Source organism: Tachysurus vachellii, chromosome 20 (genome assembly GCF_030014155.1).
Source record: "Tachysurus vachellii isolate PV-2020 chromosome 20, HZAU_Pvac_v1, whole genome shotgun sequence".
NCBI lineage: Eukaryota > Metazoa > Chordata > Actinopteri > Siluriformes > Bagridae > Tachysurus > Tachysurus vachellii.
The window spans coordinates 17,328,478-17,349,865 of NC_083479.1; the positions used below are offsets into that span (position 1 = coordinate 17,328,478).

At 38.8% G+C, this 21,388-nt stretch overlaps 1 protein-coding gene across 1 annotated transcript; it reads left to right on the forward strand.

The window, feature by feature from the left end:
- Nucleotides 1–4,893: 4,893 nt before the first annotated feature.
- LOC132863532 (docking protein 3) lies at nt 4,894–21,087 on the forward strand. Its single transcript, XM_060896391.1, has 5 exons — nt 4,894–5,218; nt 7,844–8,134; nt 8,432–8,522; nt 18,080–18,252; nt 18,383–21,087. The coding sequence occupies exons 1-5, from the start codon at nt 5,156–5,158 to the stop codon at nt 19,310–19,312; spliced, it is 1,548 nt and encodes a 515-aa protein (XP_060752374.1). The 5' UTR covers nt 4,894–5,155; the 3' UTR covers nt 19,313–21,087.
- Nucleotides 21,088–21,388: the final 301 nt, after the last annotated feature.

Sequence of the window (21,388 nt, forward strand, 5' to 3'; positions counted from 1 at the left end):
AGTTTCCTCAGAGATCATTTCTCAGAGCTCTCTGACCAATTTGCATGTAATTTTCACTCAGCGAGTTCCCTTAAGCACCAGTAATCTAACAGCACCGTTTCCAATTAGATTCCCCAAACTATTTTATTTTGCTGTATATTATTTCATTTTCCTGCTATATAGAACATTTCATTTCTCTTTGTGCTTCTCTCGCTTACATTTTAATATCTGTCTCCATTTTTATTTTTTGGCAACTAAGGCCTGTTATAATAAAAACCTCATCTCGGGGTGTTCTCTGAAATTGAACTAAATGAAATGAAATGTACAACTAATTTTAAAAACAGGCCGCAGGTGTCTTAAACCATTTTTCCTTTTCATCCAGGATACTGAATATTCTCTTTTAACCGTAGACATGACTATATATATATATATATAAAGTATATAAAAAATATATAAAATAGTATTCTGTGACACTGAGAATAATGAAAAGTGAACAATTTTTAATGGTATCACTTTAAAGGAAATGTTCTGTACAGTATCTTTATACTTAAAAGCTATCTCAATTTTTTCCACATTACACCGAATATATAAGAAACCTAGAAAAGTCAAATCATATTGTGACTGCTACAAACGATTCAAAGTGAAAGATAACATAAAAGCTTTAAAGTCTGTGGAAAAATACATGAACCGTTGTCTTTTGTTCGTGAAAATACCACCGCATGTCAAACCTTCTACGCTGAAAGGATTTGCTAGTAGATGTCTTATTTATCCATCATAACAGCAATTTCCACCAGTTTGATCAACTCAAAGCCGTTTCTCCAAGTCATAGGCAGGAAAAATAGCATCATAAAAGCAGTTAATTGTTGTTTTTGTCAGTTTTTTCTCTGTTTATTGCTGTATTGCTATATTCAAGATTTGTTGTTGTCACATACACAGGTTGTACACTGTCTTGTGCCCTGACAGACAGACAGACAGACAGACAGACAGACAGATAGATTGACAGACAGACAGACAGACAGACAGATAGATTGACAGACAGACAGACAGACAGACAGATTGACAGACAGACAGACAGACAGACAGATAGATTGACAGACAGACAGACAGACAGATAAACAGACAAAAATTACAGCCTTACATAGATGGAAAAAATAGATAGATAGATAGATAGATAGATAGATAGATAGATAGATAGATAGATAGATAGATAGATAGATAGATAGATAGATAGATAGACAAAAATTACAGCATTACATTGATGGAACAAATAGACAGATAGACAGATAGACAGACAGATAGACAGACAGACAGACAGACAGACAGACAGACAGACAGACAGATAGATAGATAGATAGATAGATAGATAGATAGATAGATAGATAGATAGATAGATAAAAAGCGTTAGCATTTATATTTTCACTTTGATGCATTACTTTTATTTTCTGTGTATATTACTGATCCTTTCTATAACTTTCTGATAATGTAATATTGTTATTGTCAGGAGGTTTAATTGTATTTTTTCCATTTTTTGTTTTTAGGTTTAAAAAAATAAATGTCATAATACAAAATACAGATGAGATACAATATAGACAGAATGAGTATTCATATTTAATACTCATTCTGTCTATACTGTATATCATCGTCTGCATCGTCTTGTATAGTTTGTATAGTATAGTGTTATTTATGTCTATACTTTTGAGAGTCACAAACAGCTGGAACCAAATTCCTTGTTTGTGTCAACACACTTGGCCAATAAACCTGATTCTGATAACACATTCTAACTCACTACAGTTGATAAAGTGCACAGTACTTACTTAGTGAGATGTCATTTGAGCACAATAAGCATCAATAAAACCTAACAGAGACTTTATTAGCTATGACCTAAATGTTAAAAGAAGCTAGAAGCTCATTTAGGTTGAACTAGGTTTGCTTGGTGAGACACCGGAAGCTGTATCAGTTCAGTTCCTGCATTCGAGTTACAGGGAAATCTGTAACATTTCATTTTAGTTCCTTTAAATGCACTAAAGCTCTGAGGCCAGATATGTAAAAAGCGGAAGATTCTCAGCGAATACGTGAGGTTGTGGTTTTATTTCTGTCTATGAACGAAAGGGAAGGAAGCTGTGCATATGTAAAAATGAAGCTTTTATATAGCTGCAGAGTCAGACACAGCTCACAGAGACCACAGATCACTAAAATAAACAATAAAAATAAATATACAATAAAATAACAGCTACTTTAGTTTAGTGCTATGCTGCAGACATAATTACAGATTCCACAAGCATTAACAACTCTTTTTATTTTTTATTTAGAAAGGATGACAGAATGAGACGTTCTCATTGCTGTACATCAGGTTTCAGGTCTATAATATGTAACATCGCTCTCACAGGTCTGTCGTAATGCTCTTATTTTAAAGATATGCAATAACACACATGCAGGTTCGGGGGTAATAAAAAAGATAAATACTGCATAGTCACATTAAAGCAATATCAAGTTACAAGAAGCCAGTTTTGATAAATGGCTTTCGATTTATAATAAATAAAGCCAGTTGATAAGAAACAAAAGTGCAGCCCAGGATGCTGAAGCTTACGATCCTTCTGCTGGAAGATCTTCACCAGTATAAAGTATAGCCATGACACCAGACCGTTAAACCGCCGCTAGGATTTCTAATGAATTACTGCGAAGAAAACAAGCACCATGTGTTATTTAAATAAAAGCTAATTAGAATGTGAGGGTTTAGTATTTTGTATGTTTCTTTCCTCCGTATAGTGCTTATCAGATAACAGCTTCTAACCAGGCTGAGAGTTCGTATGAACTTCCTCTAAGTTGTCTGACGTCAAAATATCGCAAGTCTTCAAACTGCTTATACGGTGTTACAGTACAGATGAAAAGCTTTATTCATACCCTTCTGCATACACAAGCTGACTGTCACCTACTGTATATGAACTCACTACTATATCAGATGCTTTTCGATTCAGTTTTGTTATTATAGCACTTTTGAACAACAGACATAGTCACAAAGCAGCTTTACACTCTCACTCACTCACTCATTTTCTACCGCTTATCCGAACTACCTCGGGTCACAGGTGTCATCGGGCATCAAGGCAGGATACACCCTGGACGGAGTGCCAACCCATCGCAGGGCACACACACACACTCTCATTCACTCACACAATCACACACTACGGACAATTTTCCAGAGATGCCAATCAACCTACCATGCATGTCTTTGGACCGGGGGAGGAAACCGGAGTACCCGGAGGAAACATGCTAACCACTAAGCCCCCGTGCCCCCGTGCCCCCCCCAGCAGCTTTACAGAAATATATAAATACAGGAGGTTAAACACTGTTTAAAATTTTGAAATTTTGAAATTTGAAATTTTATCCCTAATGAGCAAACCAGTGGTGATGAGCGCGAGAAAGAAAAACCCTCAAAAGAACATATGAGGAAGAGTCCTCGAGAGCAACCAGACTAAAAAGGGAACCAACGCACATCTGGGTGACACCAGATAGAGTGATTATAAATAATTTCCCTTCTATTACTGTGTACTATATGGGTAATTATGCAACCAGGAAATAAATTATAGTTTATAAACTCATAAACTCTGAAAGATTCACTGATAGAGACTTGAGAGAAAAACTAAAGTCTTAACTAAAAACTTTATTGTACAGGTCATTGTACAGGTCATTGTACAGGTTCATAGCATGAAATGCCATTTTTTTGTGTTATTTATTTATTTATTTTAAATAGAAGAAGAAGCCTTTTTATGTTCTCACATATACATTACAGCACAGTGAAATGTTTTCTTTGCATATCCCAATTTTGGTTGACCATCATACAGCACCCTTGGAGCAGTTGAGTGTTAAGGGCCTTGATCAAGGGCATGACAGTGGCTGTGGTTTGAACCCTGATCAACAACCCAGAGCCTTAACCACTGCCTCAAAAAGTCCTGCAGTTCTGAAGCTATCATAGAAATTTAAATCATCATAAATTGTTGCGAAATCACTCATATCGTATTGCAAAGCCATCATCATGGTTCAATCCACAATGCTAAATTATATTTATGGCATTTGGCATGACGTATTTACCCAGAGTGACTTACATTTACATCATTTACACAACTGAGCAGTTGAGGGTTAAAGGACTTGCTAGGCGGCATCTTGGCAATCCTGGGATTTGAACTCAGAACCTTCTGATCAGTAGACCAACAGCTCAAACATTTCTATTTTCACACTGGTTCCCTACATTACCCACAATGCATTATGACAACCTGCTGATTTCGGTGCTAATAGGAATTCATCTCTACCCAAGAGAGTGATGAAGCAGAGTTTTAGTACTTTAATAAAGAGTTTGTTTTTTTGTTTTTGCTCATTTATGACTGCATTTCTTCTTGCAGACAGAAGAGAGCGCTAAACACGATGGCTCTTTCATCTGGGCCACAGAACATCTGCGCAGAGGAGAAGTGTGTGGTAAGAGGTGACATGGCTTTCAACATCTATCACCATTTTCTTGCTGATCATCGCTGAGTTAGAGAGAAAAAGAGAAAATGTTTGAATGAGGTATTTGGGCCTGTTTCACAAGCTCGAGGATCATGCACACACACATACACACACACACACACACACACACACACAAGCACACACACACACACATACACAAGCACACACACACACACATACACAAGCACACACACACACACACACACACACATACACAAGCACACACACACACACATACACAAACACACACACACACACACACACACACACAAGCACACACACACACACACACACACACACACACAAGCACACACCTACTGTACACCCACTCAACCAACTACAGACACTTATTTTAGATCTTCATCTCACAGGAAGTGAATTTAAGGTCACACATGCACAAAGTATGCATTTACACACACACACCATAGCCACAAACTTCTGCATCCGAGACATGAGAAAAAAAGAGGAATGAAGACACACACGCCAAAAGAAGAGACTGCAGGAGAGAAACATAGAGTGCAAAGAAAGAAAGACAAAAAAAGAAAGTGACCAAGAGAGAAAGAGGAAAACATAAATCGCACAGCGAAGACAGATACGATAGAGAGACAAAAGCCTAGATTTTTTAGAGAGAGAAAAGAGAAGCAGGAAAAGACACAGCAGACAGCTGTCGGACTGGTGAATGATGGAGGGAGACGTCAGAAAGAAAGGAATGCTCTATCACCAGCAGCAGCGCTTTGGAAAGGTGAGCCTCAAACGGCTAATAAAGCTAAGGATAGTATAAAGCTTTAAATTAGCGTGTGTTGCAGAGTGTCTTCATGATCGTGTGTGTTAGTGTTTCACTGTTACAGTGTTGTGTTTTATAGACTTTGTGAGTGTAATAATCGTGTTAATGAGACACTTTAAAGAGCATTTAATTTGCATTGCACTAACAAGAAGTGACCGTTAACTTTCTGAGTAAGCGCATGACAAAGAGTCAATACTGCACAGGGAGTGAAAGTGCCACTGGATGTGTGATTCTCAGTATTAGGCAAATAGTTCTGACTGTTTTAAGGAGATTTGATTAAATCCTGTCTACATTTGTGGGACCACTTCAAAGATTAGATCCTTTACATCCTCCTTCACTTAAAAAAGCGATGCTCCAAAAGACTCTTAGGCTTAAAGGATATGTTTATGTGTACATGTATAGATATATGATTGAGTAAATAGGTGCATTTGCAAATACATTTACTAGAGTAGAGTGGATTGTAAAAGTGACAAAACTTTGAAAGTAGCAATATTTTTAAGCTTACGTAGATAGATGGGGTGCCAATACTTTTAGAGCAGGGTGGATAGATGGTGTGACGATACTTTTAGGGTTGAGTACATAGATAGAGTAGCAATATTTTGGAGTTTGTGTAGATAGATAGGGTGCCAATACTTTTAAAGCAGAGTGGATAGATGGTGTGACAATACCTTTAGGGTTGAGTACATAGATTGGCAATATTTTTAGTGTTGCATAGACAGATGGGGTGCCGATACTTTTAGGGTTGAGTAACTATATATGGTACCAATATTTTTAGAGTAGGGTGGATAGATGGGGTGCCGAAACTTTTAGGGTTGAGTAGCTAGATTGGGTGCACAAGAGACATTTTTGCGTAACGCTGACCAGTTTTCTTTTTTCAGTTTAATGTTCAAACCTAAGAAACTGTCTGTCTGTCTGTCTGTCTGTCTGTGTGTCTGTCTATCTGTCTGTCTGTCTATCTGTCTGTCAGTCTGTCTGTCAGTCTGTCTGTCTGTCTGTCTGTCTGTCTATCTGTCTGTCTGTCTATCTGTCTGTCTGTCTGTCAGTCTGTCTGTCAGTCTGTCTGTCTGTCTGTCAGTCTGTCTGTCTGTCTATATGTCTGTCTGTCAGTCTGTCTGTCTGTCTGTCTGTCTGTCTGTCTGTCTGTCTGTTTGTCTGTCTGTGTCGTGGATCTAAAACGTAGTAGATCATTTTAAACACAAGTTCAGGGGTTTTCATTTTTTTTCAAATGAAAAAAAATCTAATCAAATTTGTCACATACACATACTGTACATACAGAGTACAACATGCAGTGAAATGCTTTTTGCATCTGTCCGGTGTTCAAGCATAAAAGGAATGCAATTAGGGATAAAAAATAAAACCAAAAGGAGGTAAAACAACAATCATGACAACAATCACGACAACAGCGCAAGATTCCTATGAGAGACAGAGATTGTCAGTGTGTTTAAATTCTCCAGTTTGACTTGAAACCCAAGCTGCCATCTAGCAGATTGCTTTTAATCACTATATTTTATATATATAAATAAACTATAATATATATGGCAAACTGCTGAGATATAAAGAAAGAGCAGGTCAGTCCCAGTCGTGTTTTATCCCTAGTTTTATTTAGTCGTGAATAAAATAATAAAGTGTTTAAATCATTTATTCATTCAGTATAAAGGCTGCATTCATCTCATCTAAGAAAATCTTTTTCAACAGCATTTCTTCTCCTGTGTAATGATGGCCCTGGATTTATTGATCTGATTTTCATCTGAACATCTTTCCAGAGTTTACCAGGACACATTTTGACTTACTGACGCTTTAATACCTTTTTTTATTTTAGTTTTAAATATGCATTAAAGATTCAGTATTTTATCATTTCTATCATTTCTATAATGACTTCTATAATTTCTACTCATGGGGCAAATATGTTAAAGGATTACATTTTAAAATCGTTCTTTTTTCCGTGTAAAAACAAATAAACAAACCAAAAAAAAAAAAAAAAGCAGAAGTAGTACAGTTGTGGAAAATATGACTCAAACATGTCTACCGCTGTGTTTGTGCTGTGTGTGAGGTGTGAAGCTTCACCCGCTCAGCACAGTTCCTCAATCTGAAGAGGTTCTCGGAGTAAACGATGGGGAAAAACGTTGCTAAGAGGTAGTGTATAGACGTGAGAATGAATCAGAGAAGGACAGGATTATCTGACAGATTCTAACCATAAAATAGAAGTCTTTATTTGTCACATACAGGATCAGGCTTAATACAGCATCCTGGAGCAGAGAGGGTTAAAGGGCCTTCTTCAGGGGCCCAACAGTGGCAGCTTGATGGGACTGGGGCTTGAACTCCAGACCTTCTGATCAGTAACCAAGAGCTATTTAGCTGCCACAACCACATATAATGGTTCTTGTGGGCATTGTATGACTGGTCCCCAGAAGAAACACTGCTATCAGAGACAAACACACAGCATCTTTAATTTTATTTATTTATTTTTTTTTAATTGATTGGTTTTCTTTTCATCACTGAGGTTAAGGTTAAAAGGTTAAAATGTGTGTGTGTGTGTGTGTGTGTGTGTGTGTGTGTGTGTGTGTGTGTGTGTGTGTGTTTTAGAAATGGAAGAAGGTATGGGCCGAAGCTTTAGCTGACAGTATGCACAGCATCTCCTGTCTGGAGCTCTTCGAGTTCAGCAAGTCTTCGATGAAGGAGAGTAAAAAACGTTCCGATGGGAAGAAGGTGATCTTGATGAGGGATTGTGTGAAAATAAGAGAGCGAGAGGTTGAGGGATGTCCAAAACAATGCAGCACCTTCCTGCTCGAGACCACGGACAAGACGCACATCTTCGCTTCTCCAACATCAGAGCTGCACAGCTGGATCTCAGAGCTGTGCAAGCTGGCATTTCCTGTATGTACTGAATGAAGTGAAATCTTTTGCAGAGTAATCTGATCTCTCTCTCTCTCTCTCTCTCTCTCTCTCTCTCTCTTTCACACACACACGCACACACGCACACACACACACGTGCACACACACACGTGCGCACACACACACACACCCACACACACACACACACACATATTGAACCCCTTTATACTGGTGATACTGGCTTCTAACCCTGATTATTATTATTATTATTATTATTATTATTATTATTATTATTATTATTATTATTATTATTATTATTGTCTTTTTTGGCTTTTTCAGTTGAATCAGGCTGAGTGTAGATCACAGAAACAGGATCATCATCAAGCTCTAGACATGCAGGAGAACACACTGTATGACACCGCCCCCAGTGGTAGGACACACACACACACACACACACACACACACACACACACACGTGCACAGCAACCAAAAGGAAACATTTTGTCTCATAAATATAATTTTTCACACAAACAAACAAACAAACAACAACAATCAGACAGACAGACTAAGAGATGGAGTGATATGAGACTATGACTATGTTTAGACTATGAGATGGAGACGCGCTAATCTCGGACATGATATAATTTCACTTAGCTTTATTTTTAGAGAGAGAACAAAGAACTTCATTTATTGAGATCTACAGGGTGTTATCGTTCGGTGGACAAAAGCAAAAACGATGCGTTAAGATAATAAAACGAAGGTGTTTAAACGAAGGTCATTATTTGTAAATAATATAACGTGTTCGTGTTATAATAAAACGAAGGTCATTATTTGAGCACAATCAGCACAATGAGAAAAGAAGTGAAGTAAGCTCAACTTTACAGTATACTTTTAACTATACTTATTAATAAAAAGTGTCACTTTATTAAAACACATACCAATGATAAATGATAATGAATAGAAAACTAGCACACAAACAAGCTGTAATGTTGTTAATTACAGTTAGTCTGTTCATTCTAGCAAATATTAGTATTGCATTAAGGGATGCAATGAAAAAAAACAAACAAAAAAACAAACACTTACTGCATGATTCCAAATCGCACCCAGGAAATACGTCAACTGGATATTTAATATCAAATCCTCTTTTAAAGAGAAACAACAGGATTTTATTGTCATCATACATTACAGCATTACAAAAATCCTTCCCTCTTGAGAAAAAAATACTTATGCACTATTCTATGCCATTTTATAATATTGTGTAAATACCATATAAAGAGCTTGTAGAGTGTTTACGCTAAAAACTACAACAGGAAGTTGGATGAAGCACTTCGAAAATGTGAAGTGTGGTACAGTATGTTGGACATTTCATGCACTCAACTCTCGCAGCTTTGCTTACGTAGTGGCAGAGGGCGGTGGGGTGAGGGTGGGTGCGTTGTCTATCAGGATGAACAATATTGACAAGAATGCCGACGACACTGGACAAGTCATACAAGACATAGAAATGTCTTTCAAAATTATCCAATGTTGTTTAATATATTTTTAAACATTGTAAGAAATGTACAGTATGTATTCTGCTAAAGCTAGCAGCATCACGTTGCATACAATTGAAATCATTTGACATGGGGTCTGAAATGGCTTATACTTCTGGTTAGCAAAAAAAAAAAAATTATGTTCCATTTTGTTATTTGACAATAACAACCTTCGAAAATTCATCCACTAGTCGCTAGTGTGAATAGTGCATAGTGTAAGTGCGTAGTGTGGAGAACGTTACAGCCCTTAAAAAAAAATCAATCATTCTCTGTTCTGAATTCTTCCAGTTACAGCTTTACCAATGACAATTACAGTTTACTAAAACTGGAGACTCCTTCCAAAAAATGCAAAAGAAACAAATAAACAGATCCTTACATTAAAATTATTAACCATATTTACAATTCTACTCTGTTTATATGCGGTGTCCAACATACAAGTTCCTGTGTAGGTTACATATCATTCTCCAAGCAGCTGGAACTACTTTCAGAGCTACCGATAGAGTATGACATCATCAAGGTCATCTGGCCAATCAGATTTGAGAATTCAACAGCGCTGAGGTTAATAACTTATTGAGTACACAGAGCTCTTATTGATCCTCTCTCACAGACACCTAAAGCTAATTCTAGTATTAGTGAACTGAACTTGTGTTCATGTGTGCGTCATCATTTTCACTTCCAGATCCTCAGGCCCGAGACACCGGGTCACAGGTGTCCGGGTTTTATTCCATTAAAAGCAGGTGGTGTATTTTCCTTGTCCTCAGCTGTGTGTGTCTGCTGTGTGTCTCAAATCAAATAGAAAAATAGATCTGACTTTCCCTTCCTTATGGGGTCGAGACAGTCTACAGTGTCTCTACAGAGTTTTTGGATGCTCGGAGGCATTCAAGCTCACGTGCGAGGAGTGAATTAAAATCGAATGCACTTTGTATCAGTCCTGCAAGAATAGAAGGACAGAGACGTGTTTGTCTGAAACGGGCTCTGTATGTGCAGCGGCATAAGAAAAAACGTCTGAAGAGGAAGTGAAGCTTATTTGAGGGTGACTGAAGTTAGGGAGACAGAGAGAGAGAGAGAGAGAGAGAGAGAGAGAGAGAGAGATATTAATGCATGGAAGAGGAATAGGGGAAAAATCTGTGGGAAATTCAATGAGTCGTCGTGAACTATACCCAGATAATTGACAATAATAGGAGTCATGGTGGCGCCACAGGGTAGTGCTGCTGCCTCACAGCTCTTTTGTTCGCCCTCGATCATGTGTAATTGTCCGTATGGTGTTTCACATATTCTACACATAAGGTACATTTAGCAGATTCTTTTAGCGGATGCTTTTATCCAAAGCCAATTCTAAAATCCAAGCAAAGCAATATATCAAGCAGAGGACGATAAGAGTCGTGACACCAACTGAGTGCCAAAGGAGCACAATGCAAAGAGCAGAGGTGTAAGAGCTAGTCTAAGTGCAGATTTATTCATTTAATGGGGAATGGGGACACGTTAGAGTTTAGTAAAGTGTTCACAGAATTGAGGTCGAAGATTTATCCCAGTCATTTACATTTACGGCATGACAGACTCCTTTATCTAGAGTGACATGCATCTCATTTAATACAACTGAGTAGTAGCCCTGGGATTTGAACTCACAACCTTCTAATCACAAGTCCAACAGCTTAACTACTTAGCAACCATTTCCCTACAGTTAGCTCCTCTATCTAAAGGTTGTTCCAGTAGTCCAGCAGCAGTGTAGGGCTTCAGGATGGATCAGGCATTTCCAGAGAGCAGAAGTGATCAAGATCACTGGGAATCCACCATCTTAACCACTGAACTAGCTCTTACCAAACAGCTTGAAGGATTTTTTTTTTCTGTGTGAGAAGTACGATGTGTGGCGGCGGGAGAGCGTGAGAAAAGAAATGAGTGACTGTCATGCTCAATGCGTGACACTTGAGAGCCCTGTGAATGACTTCAGCACATCTCTGGCTCCAGGTCCTCTAGTGTCGCACACTGCTCTGGTGTGATCTCGGTTCACTTCTGCTGCAGAAAGCATCCCCCAAACCATGACACCTCCTCTTCCAGCTTTCACTGACTTCTTTACACACTTTGGGTTCAGTTTTTCCCTAGTTTGGTGAACATGCTGTAGTTTATGGGATGAAACTTGCTCTTATCACAAAATTGAACTTTTTGAACAGTTCTCCTCTGTCCACACATCATGTCATGGTTTTGGGGGCTGTTTTCTGACGCAGGAATCATGCTTCTTATACAGCTACATGATAGAGTGAATGGCAATGTTTATCATATCGGATACAGGCAACATGCGGTTACTTCCATCGGCAAGATGCCGACCTTTTACCTAAATTTACCACAGCATTCTTGGTAGTAGATTGGAGGTATTCAATTTGATGTAGCTGCAGGTTTTCATTCCAACCAGTCAGGAGACACACCTGATTCCAAACTGTTTAATCTGTTCATCTTTGCCCTCCATCGATTATCAGGTGTGGCTCCTGCTTGGTTGCAATAAAAGCCTGAAGTCACACCGGCCCTTAGCGGATATGATTGATGAACCCTTCGATAGGGAGTCAAGTATAAAGTGTACAATGCAATTTGAAACAAAGTCATGATGGAAAGGGATTGAAGTTCAATGTAAACCACTTTTGCCTTTGCAGCAGGGAGGAGAAATAGCATTTCTGTCAACTATAGTGTTACATTAGGGTGATTAAAGCATGTATGGTAGAACGATGCAGTGAAAATGTGTCTGTTCCAAAATACTAGTGTTGTGGGTTTGATTCTCAGCTTAGGTGTGAGCTTGGCATTTCAATTTATTCAGAGTTTGGAAAACACAAGCTCGGTAGAATAGAAGCCTTTATTTTGTCACATATACATTACAGCACAGTGAATTTCTTTCTTTGCATATCCAGACTTTGGAGGTTGGTGTCAGAGCGCAAGGGTCAGCACCCCTGAAGCAGTGAGGGTTAAGGGCCTTGCTCAGGGGCCCAACAGCGGCAGCTTGTCAAGTGCTGGGGCTTGATCCCTGATCAACAACTCAGAGCTTTAACTGCAGAACATGCTATTCTTTAAGTTTCTCTCCTTAGTTCTAATGAGGAGAGATTGAGAGAAATGGTAAAGGTTGGTTGGGTAGTGCGTTTACAGTTTTTTAAGTTTAGGTGGATAATCTCATCTGTCAGTGTTTCGTCATCTCTCTTTTGTAAACAACTCACTTCCACTGCTTCATTATGCCTGTGCAGTGTTTTGTAAATGCATAAAACACTTTGTGGTGCCATGACCAAAAATGACTTCTTTCTTTAATTGAAAATGGAAATTATTGTTGGTGAACCAGTGAATATGCAAATTATTCCACCACATCATCTGGTGACTTCTAGCAACTTTTTGAGCATGCTTTTGCTTCTTTTCATTGTAGCTCATTGCTCATTAGTGAGAAATTAAGACCAGGGCTTTATCTAAGTAAAAAAATAAAATAAATCATCAAGAGAAGAGTTGGAAGGCTCTGTGGTGCAAATCTGACTAATAGTGCAAAATGATCTGAAAGTGTCAGAAACAAAAGGACGTACAAAAGTGCCACTTCCTTCCTTGTCGGTTTGAGAGCGTATGCTACTCAAGCAGAAAATAGAATGCACAGCCACAGAAGAGACTTTATTTAGAGTCAGATCAGTCACTCCCTCAAAACCAGACACACAAGAGAAGGTCTTGTATCAGACGTCTGCTTTGGGTGAGGCTGAAATTTCACTGACAAAAAGCAATTACAGCTCTCATCTCGCACTGCTGTGTTTAATATGCAAAGTGACTCCAGTCAATTACTTACCCTCTGTTGCTCAAACTTCTGTATTAAATGGACCTGTGGATTCCTCGTAGCCGTCTGTCTCATTGCAACCCGAGGTCATCGAGAGGCTTCTTAATCACTGCTTTGACAATCGGTGCTGATTAACATTTCCCAGTGATAATTACACTCTCACAGCAAACACACCATTAACACTGTACACATACAGACAGTAACAACAGATACAAATCTTTGCACAGCCGATCCATTCTTTTAGTTATATTTGTAACCCTTTCTATGAACATCATGGATATCATGTTATAATGCATTCCTAATAAGGAAAAAACAGTTTGTGTGTGTGTGTGTGTGTGTGTGTGTGTGGGTGTGAGTGTGTTAACTTACCAATTTTTCAGGTGAAAACATGTTGCGCTATCACACTTACTAATCATTTCTTAGGTCATTTCTAACTATAGCTATAGTTATAACATCTGTTGCTGTGCAAAAGAATTAGACTCCTTTCTACCTTGTCTATAAGTGAAAATGTATTCCTATATTAGAAGACCTCTTTCTTTCTTTGGGGGTGGATCAAGCCGAGTAGAACAGAAAATATAAACACATCAGTATTAGTGTGTTCAAGGCCTCTTATCTATGTACCTCAAATAGATTTTTATTTTTGTCAAGAAATCATGTCAAGAAACTTTTATTGTCATTTCAACCGTATATAGCTGACGCAGTACATAGTGAAATCGGGGCTCTCAAGTTTTGAAGACAGGCAAGCGTGACATCTCCAACCCCCCATCCCGACACCAAGGCCCCCCCCCAAAAAAAAAAAAAAACAAACAAACAAACAAACAAACAAACAAAAAAAAAACAATAATAGGGGGAGTTGTTGTATGGTAAGGATCACTGACCGCAATTTAACCAAATAGTAAGTATTTGTTTAATTTCCATTTATTAATTTGTGTGTGTGTCTGTGTGTGTGTGTGTGTGTGTGTGTGTGTGAGAGAGAGAGAGAGAGAGAGAGAGAGAGAGAGAGAGAGATTATGACTGGTGTTGTTTATTGTAAGTGTTTGTCGCCTTTTTGGACTCCTTTATCATTTGTAATGTTGCTCCCATTTAAAACAGTTCAGCTCAAGCCCAGCCATTTTTAGTGTCATGATTGAGGACAATGTTTCAAACCGACCATCGAAAATACCCTCTCTAATGAATGTTTTTTTTTTCATTGGTTGTTGCGTTAAATCTTACCCAGATAGTGCTATTTTCTGATTGGCTATTGTGTAGCCTCGTTTTTTGATTGGCTGATAATTGTCAGGCTCGACTAAGAACTGACACGCGCTTGATTCCTGCCCGGTTCCATAGAGACAGCGGTGCGGACTGATACATTTTGGGCGCTGCTATATGATATATGATTTAGCCGAAAAGTTTTTCTGCGTGAGAAATACGATGTGTGGCGGTAGAGCATGACAAAAAAACAAAATGTGTGACTGTCACACACAATGTGTGACACGTGACAGCCCTGTGAAATGAAAGGACCATGGAGCTACATAAAACAAAATGGAGCTACATAACAACACCGAACTAAGGATATGAAGCTACATCAAGTGCATCACGTGTAACCTGATAAGCAGTCTATATGTTAGAATTAGCATAATAGAGATTTGTTTTTTTGCAGATCTCTAATTGCACCACAGAGTTCACACAGTGCCTCCTTCACATTAGCGCTGGAAGGAATGTATACACGACAATAAAAACAGTAGTGAATTTCTGTGGTAAATAAAATGGCCTGCATCTAACAGTCACAACCTCCACTAGCGATGAACAGTAACTAGAAACAAGCACATGATGATGTTCTGAACCATTCCGTGTCCATGTGTCGCCCAGGTTTTTACAGTGTTACTAAATACCCAAAGGTTTGTTCACCCCCAACCATCACACCCATATTATACTATTTTCTCCACTATTCTGGAAGGTTTTCCACTAGATTTTTTGTGATCAATCAACTACAAGAGCATTAGTGAGATCAGACGCTGATGTCGGGTGAGGAGGTCTGGGGTTTAGATGGTGTTCCAGTTCATCCCAGTGGTGTTCAGTGGGGTTGAGTCAAGTCAAAATCATGTCTTTGTGTAATCTCACTTTGTGCACAGGAGCACTGTCACAAAGTGAGTGGAGGGAAAACTGTAGGTAGAGGTCTGTAGTAGAACTACATATGGGTGTGATGGTCAGGTTTGCCCAAACTTTTAAATCTTCTTTAAATTTCTATGTAGCTGAAGTACAGTATAGATGCTCAATACATGGACCTGAAATACAGTCGTGTGGACACGAGGCCAGATTCCTCACTGTTGTTTGTATGCTGGATGGACAAGAACATCATTATGAGGACCTGATACAACTAACATGTAGTAATTTGAGTATGTTTCACTGTGTGTGCCCTAGCAACCAAATGACCTCTTCCTGTCCAAGTCAGTGTTTTTTGCCACATTTTTGTGGCAGGAAGCAACAGTCATTTCACATTTCAGTGAAAATATTTGTACATTTCTTTAGAATAAGATCTCTTTAGAAGAAGCCAACATTTAAGGAATATCATAGACTGTATTTGTGTTAGTGAAGGAACAATATAGACGACTCTTTTAGTAGTGTATTCGTGCCTCTGTATTTTGTGTCAGTAGAAATAAATAAATCTGCGTGTGCTTTTGAACGTTTACAGCTGCACAATGCAGAACGCTTGAAACCATCAGCGTCAGAACGTGCGCACATGACATGCGTGTGTAAAGTGTGTACGAAGAAAAAGTTTTACTTTAGTAAAAGAAAGAATCAGAGTGAAGCTGCCTTAAAATGGACAGAGGGAAAAAACCCTGTTGCTGAGCATCAGAGGATGAAATTAAAGAGCCGTGCAAAGGAGGAGAAAAATGCTTCCACTGAAAGAGTAGGCACCTGATTGAAGTGAAATCTTTTGCAGAGTAATCGGGTCTCTCTCTCTTTCTCTCACTCTCTTTCTGGGCGCAATGGATTGTGGGCGAAACGTATGGCAGGTGCAGACTCTGCTACAGCCTGATTATCTTTTCAGCCATGTTTGGCACAACGGCACATCCGGATCTGCTGTCTGCGGGAACAACAGCACTGAAGAACACCTGGGAAGAGAAGAAAGAGAGAAATGTGATTTGTACAGAATGACACTGGAAAGGAAAGGAAAGGAAAGGAAAGGAAAGGAAAGGAAAGGAAAGGAAAAAAGGAAAGGAACTGAATTAAAAAAAAAAGGCAAATGAATGGGATGGGCAGGATGGGAAAGCAAATTAAAGGAAAAAAGTAAAGGAAAGGAAAGGAAAGGGAAGGAAAGTGTAGTAAAGAAAATTAGAGACAGAAAAGGGAAACAAACATAATAAGCAGTATGGGAAAGATAAGGAAGGGAAATAAATAGATAAAATGTTATGCTTGTACACTTTTTCACTACACTTCCTTTTCACTTCCTCAAGTAAAATTCATTCATTCATTCATTCATCTTCTACCGCTTATCCGAACTACCTCGGGTCACGGGGAGCCTGTGCCTATCTCAGGCGTGCAAATTATAACACTTGTGTTCATGGATTTAAATATGCAGTAATGTGCAAAAGTTTTAGGCAGGTGTGAAAAAAAATGCTGTAAACAAAGAATGCTTTCAGAAATATAAATAATGAATGTTGATTTCTGTCAATTTACAAAATGGAAAGTGAGCAAACAAAAGAAAAATCTAAATCAAATCAATATCTGGTGTTACTACCTTTTGCCTTCAAACCAGCATGAAGTGATGGCATGACCTCCACAGAGCCCTGATCTCAACATCATCCAGTGTGTCTGGGATTACATGAAGAGACAGAAGGATGTGAGAAAACCTACTGTACATCCACAGAAGATCTGTAGTTAGTTCTCCAAGATGTTTGGAACAACCTACCAGACGAGTTCCTTCAAAACCATGTGCGAGTGTACCTAGAAGAATTGCTGCTGTTTTGAAGGCAAAGGGAAGTCACACCAAATATTGATTAGATTTAGATTTCTCTTTTGTTCATTCACTGCATTTTGTTCATTTAAGAAAATAAATGTTTAACACTTCCATTTTTGAAAGCATTCTTTGTTTACAGCATTTTTTCACACCTGCCTAAAACTTTTGCACAGTACTGTATATCCTTAGGGGGTCATGGTGGCTTAGTGGTTAGCACGTTCGCCTCACACCTCCAGGGTTGGGGGATTCGATTCCCGCCTCCGCCTTGTGTGTGTGGTGTTTGCATGTTCTCCCGGTGCCTCGGGGGTTTCCTCCGGGTACTCCGGTTTCCTCCCCCGGTCCAAAGACATGCATGGTAGGTTGATTGGCATCTCTGGAAAATTGTCCGTAATGTGTGATTGTGTGAGTGAATGAGAGTGTGTGTGTGTGCCCTGCGATGGGTTGGCACTCCGTCCAGGGTGTATCCTGCCTTGATGCCCGATGACACCTGAGATAGGCACAGGCTCCCCGTGACCCGAGGTAGTTCGGATAAGCGGTAGAAAATGAATGAGTGAGAGAGTGTATATCCTTAATTTGACCAATTAACAAGCTAACATGTATCACAAGCTAATCTGCTATGCTAGCAACCACTTGCAATGTGTTGTTAGTTATCACCGATACATTTTGTTCAGTGCGTTTTGATTTTAGTTGCATCAGTAGTGAAAGTAATGTTGTGTTTTCCTGATTTTGTGTAGTGCGGGATTTCCTGGTAATTGCCATGTCTACAGAGGCAGCACTGCGGTGTAAGCTGTATGGAGAATACATTCTCACACCACAGTCTGACTCTTTACTCCTTAAGGACTACCAAACAAAGCAGGTTCTGCTTACATGGCCGTATCGATTCATCAGGAAATTTGGTCAAGACTTGGTAAGCTAGTAAAGAATTTCTCTTTCACGTAGGTTTTGTTTGGATAAATATTACACAGCACTTCTGACTAAAATTGTTTTCTCCTATAATATGTTTTTTTTTAATGAAATTTTCTTTTCTTGCTCCTTAGCTGGCTTTTAACTTTGAAGCAGGTCGCAGATGTGTGTCCGGCGAAGGCTACTTTGAATTCGCCACGAATCACAGTGAACAGCTCTTTGCAATCATCAGTGATGCTCTCAAGAAATTCCAAAACGTGGAACCATCTATAACGAGACCCAAAGAACAGCAGATTCCCAACAATTCCCAGCAAACCTACACGCCTCCATCACAAGTGAAGCATCCGAAAAAAAAACTGACCACGAGCTTTTCACTGAGCTCCATCAGCTTGAGTGAATGTGCCAGAAAAGAGAACATCTGCAGCACTCCTTCTCTCCCAAGTAACAACCAAGATCCAGTTTATGCCATGATTACCAAACCGAAATTACATTCCAAGAACCAAAAATTTAATCCACTTCCTGACATTGCTGCCTTCCCTGAGGACATTTTCGGTGTCCTGGGTGAAAAAGAAGAAGAAGAAGAAGAAGCTGAAGAAGATGATCAGAAGAACCCAGAGCAATTAGCCATCCGTTGTAAATTTAAAGACTTTAAATCTGAACCAGTTTACTCAGAAGTGGACATACATGATGATTACAGGAGCACGGATGAGACTGTTCAGAACAAACCACATTCGCTGACCTCGGACCTCGAAGACTCTCAAGCTGTGGGTTTTCTAAAGGTTTCTAATGACATATCCTACATGATGGATGAAGAAAAGGAGCTGGATCTGCCTCTGGAGCAATTATCCATCCATAACACACCTGATGTCGACGAGGTTGAAAGCATTTACGCGCAAGTACCAGACTATTATAACGATTATGACGACAACGAAGAGTTTGTGGACATTGTAGAAGATCCACAATATTTCTACCCACCCTGTATATCTGATACATATCCCTCCAACTTTGAGGACTCTCATGATGAGGGATTTTGCACCTATGATAATTTACCCAAAAAACTATAATTTATTCTTTGTTTTGTGTTGGTGCTTACAAACTTTCTAGATGTATTAAGCTCATTTTTTATTATGTATACAGACAAGTGATAAAACGTCCCAAGTCCTGGTTATTGTCTGGACAGCCATGATAATCATCTCCAGATCTTTGATGATTGGCTACATGTTCAGACCCTCGCTGATGAGGTGGAGTGTTAATGGTGGGATTATTGATGATTGCTCCAAAATTATGATCCTATTTTCTAGTTCTGTTGAATGACTTGGTATTGAAGTGGACTAATGATTGACTACAGAACTGAGCATTGATTACAGAATTGTTATAATCACTTCGTAAACCCTAATGATGCGCCCGAGAGCGCTGATCGTTGGTATCATCAATTACAGAGCGCTCCAGATAATCAGGATCTGTAACGAGTTTCAGCGCTTATTTCCAGATCCATACTGATTGACACCAGAAACTTGACTACACAAAATTGACTACACAAAACTGAAGGGCTAAGGATCCGAATAGGAACTGTTGAACGACATCTCCAGATCCATGATGATTAGATTTTAAAGTGTTTTTAATTTGCTGGATAGATTAGACTGACAGTGGGATGATGATACGTGAGCAGAAAACTGTCACGTCAATGACACATTATTCATACAATCATTCCCTTCAGCATTTTATGGATTTTTGTTTTATTTTTATTTAATAAAATAAAAAGCTTCAAAATTTGTGCTTCGTTCTGCAGAAAACTATTTAAATTGGGGAAATTGTAACTACACGGTGTCTTCTTTTAAACTCCTACCATTGAAGACATATAATTATGCAATACGAATATGAACTAGGGGGGCACGGTGGCTTAGTGGTTATCACGTTCGCCTCACACCTCCAGGGTTGGGGGTTCGATTCCCGCCTCCGCCTTGTGTGTGTGGAGTTTGCATGTTCTCCCGGTGCCTCGGGGGTTTCCTCCAGGTACTCCGGTTTCCTCCCCCGGTCCAAAGACATGCATGGTAGGTTGATTGGCATCTCTGGAAAATTGTCTGTAGTGTGTGATTGCGTGAGTGAATGAGAGTGTGTGTGTGCCCTGCGATGGGTTGGCACTCCGTCCAGGGTGTATCCTGCCTTGATGCCCGATGACACCTGAGATAGGCACAGGCTCCCCGTGACCCAAGAATAGCTCGGATAAGCGGTAGAAAATGAATGAATGAATGAATATGAACTATTTCAGTTCCCTCTGAATATCACAGTTTGCTTGATTTTATTTTAATCTTTCATATTTGATCAGAAAGTCAGAGAACCCTGGAGGGATTAGTACAAGCTTGAGTGCAAATCTATGTACAACAATTTCAAAACAATTTGGAAATGTTTTCCTATTTGTATATGGTTGTACTAGTATACAACCCATGAAACTCTGGTTCACTGTTTCATTGTTATCTTATTCTGTGTGATGAGCTATTTTTCAGGTCATTTGTTAAATTTAAAACAATAAAATATACCCGGCCTCAGGTTAATGGATGAATTTGGATGTTTTTTTTTTAACAAGTTACTTTCATAAGATCTCCATGTGCTTTCTAGGGCACCCTGTAGAGGGCAATATCTCTCTCCTGATTTATTACAGAGCAATAAGTTCTGAAGTAATTCAGGACACTGAATGGTGCATTTAGGGACTAAATTACCACAGAATGATGCATTAGACACGATTCAGCAGAGACACAGACCACACAAAGTGGCTGTTATTTTTCTGACTCGCCCACAAATGGCTCTTTCCTGTAGTAATAAAAATATATAAAAGTCTTGATTTGGTTGCTCGTGTATATATAACATACATCAATTCTATTTGAACAAGAATAAGCTTCTTATTTTTGTAGAAGCAGCTATATATCATAAGAATAAATCACATTATTATAATGCAGGTCTTTATGGTATCATCTAGCATATTTACTCAATATATTTTCTAAGATATTCAAAGCAATGAAGATATATATATATATATATATATATATATATATATATATATATATATATATATATATATATATATATATATATTTACTGCCATTTGGAAATTGACTAATGGGATTTTTTTCAATCAGTATAAG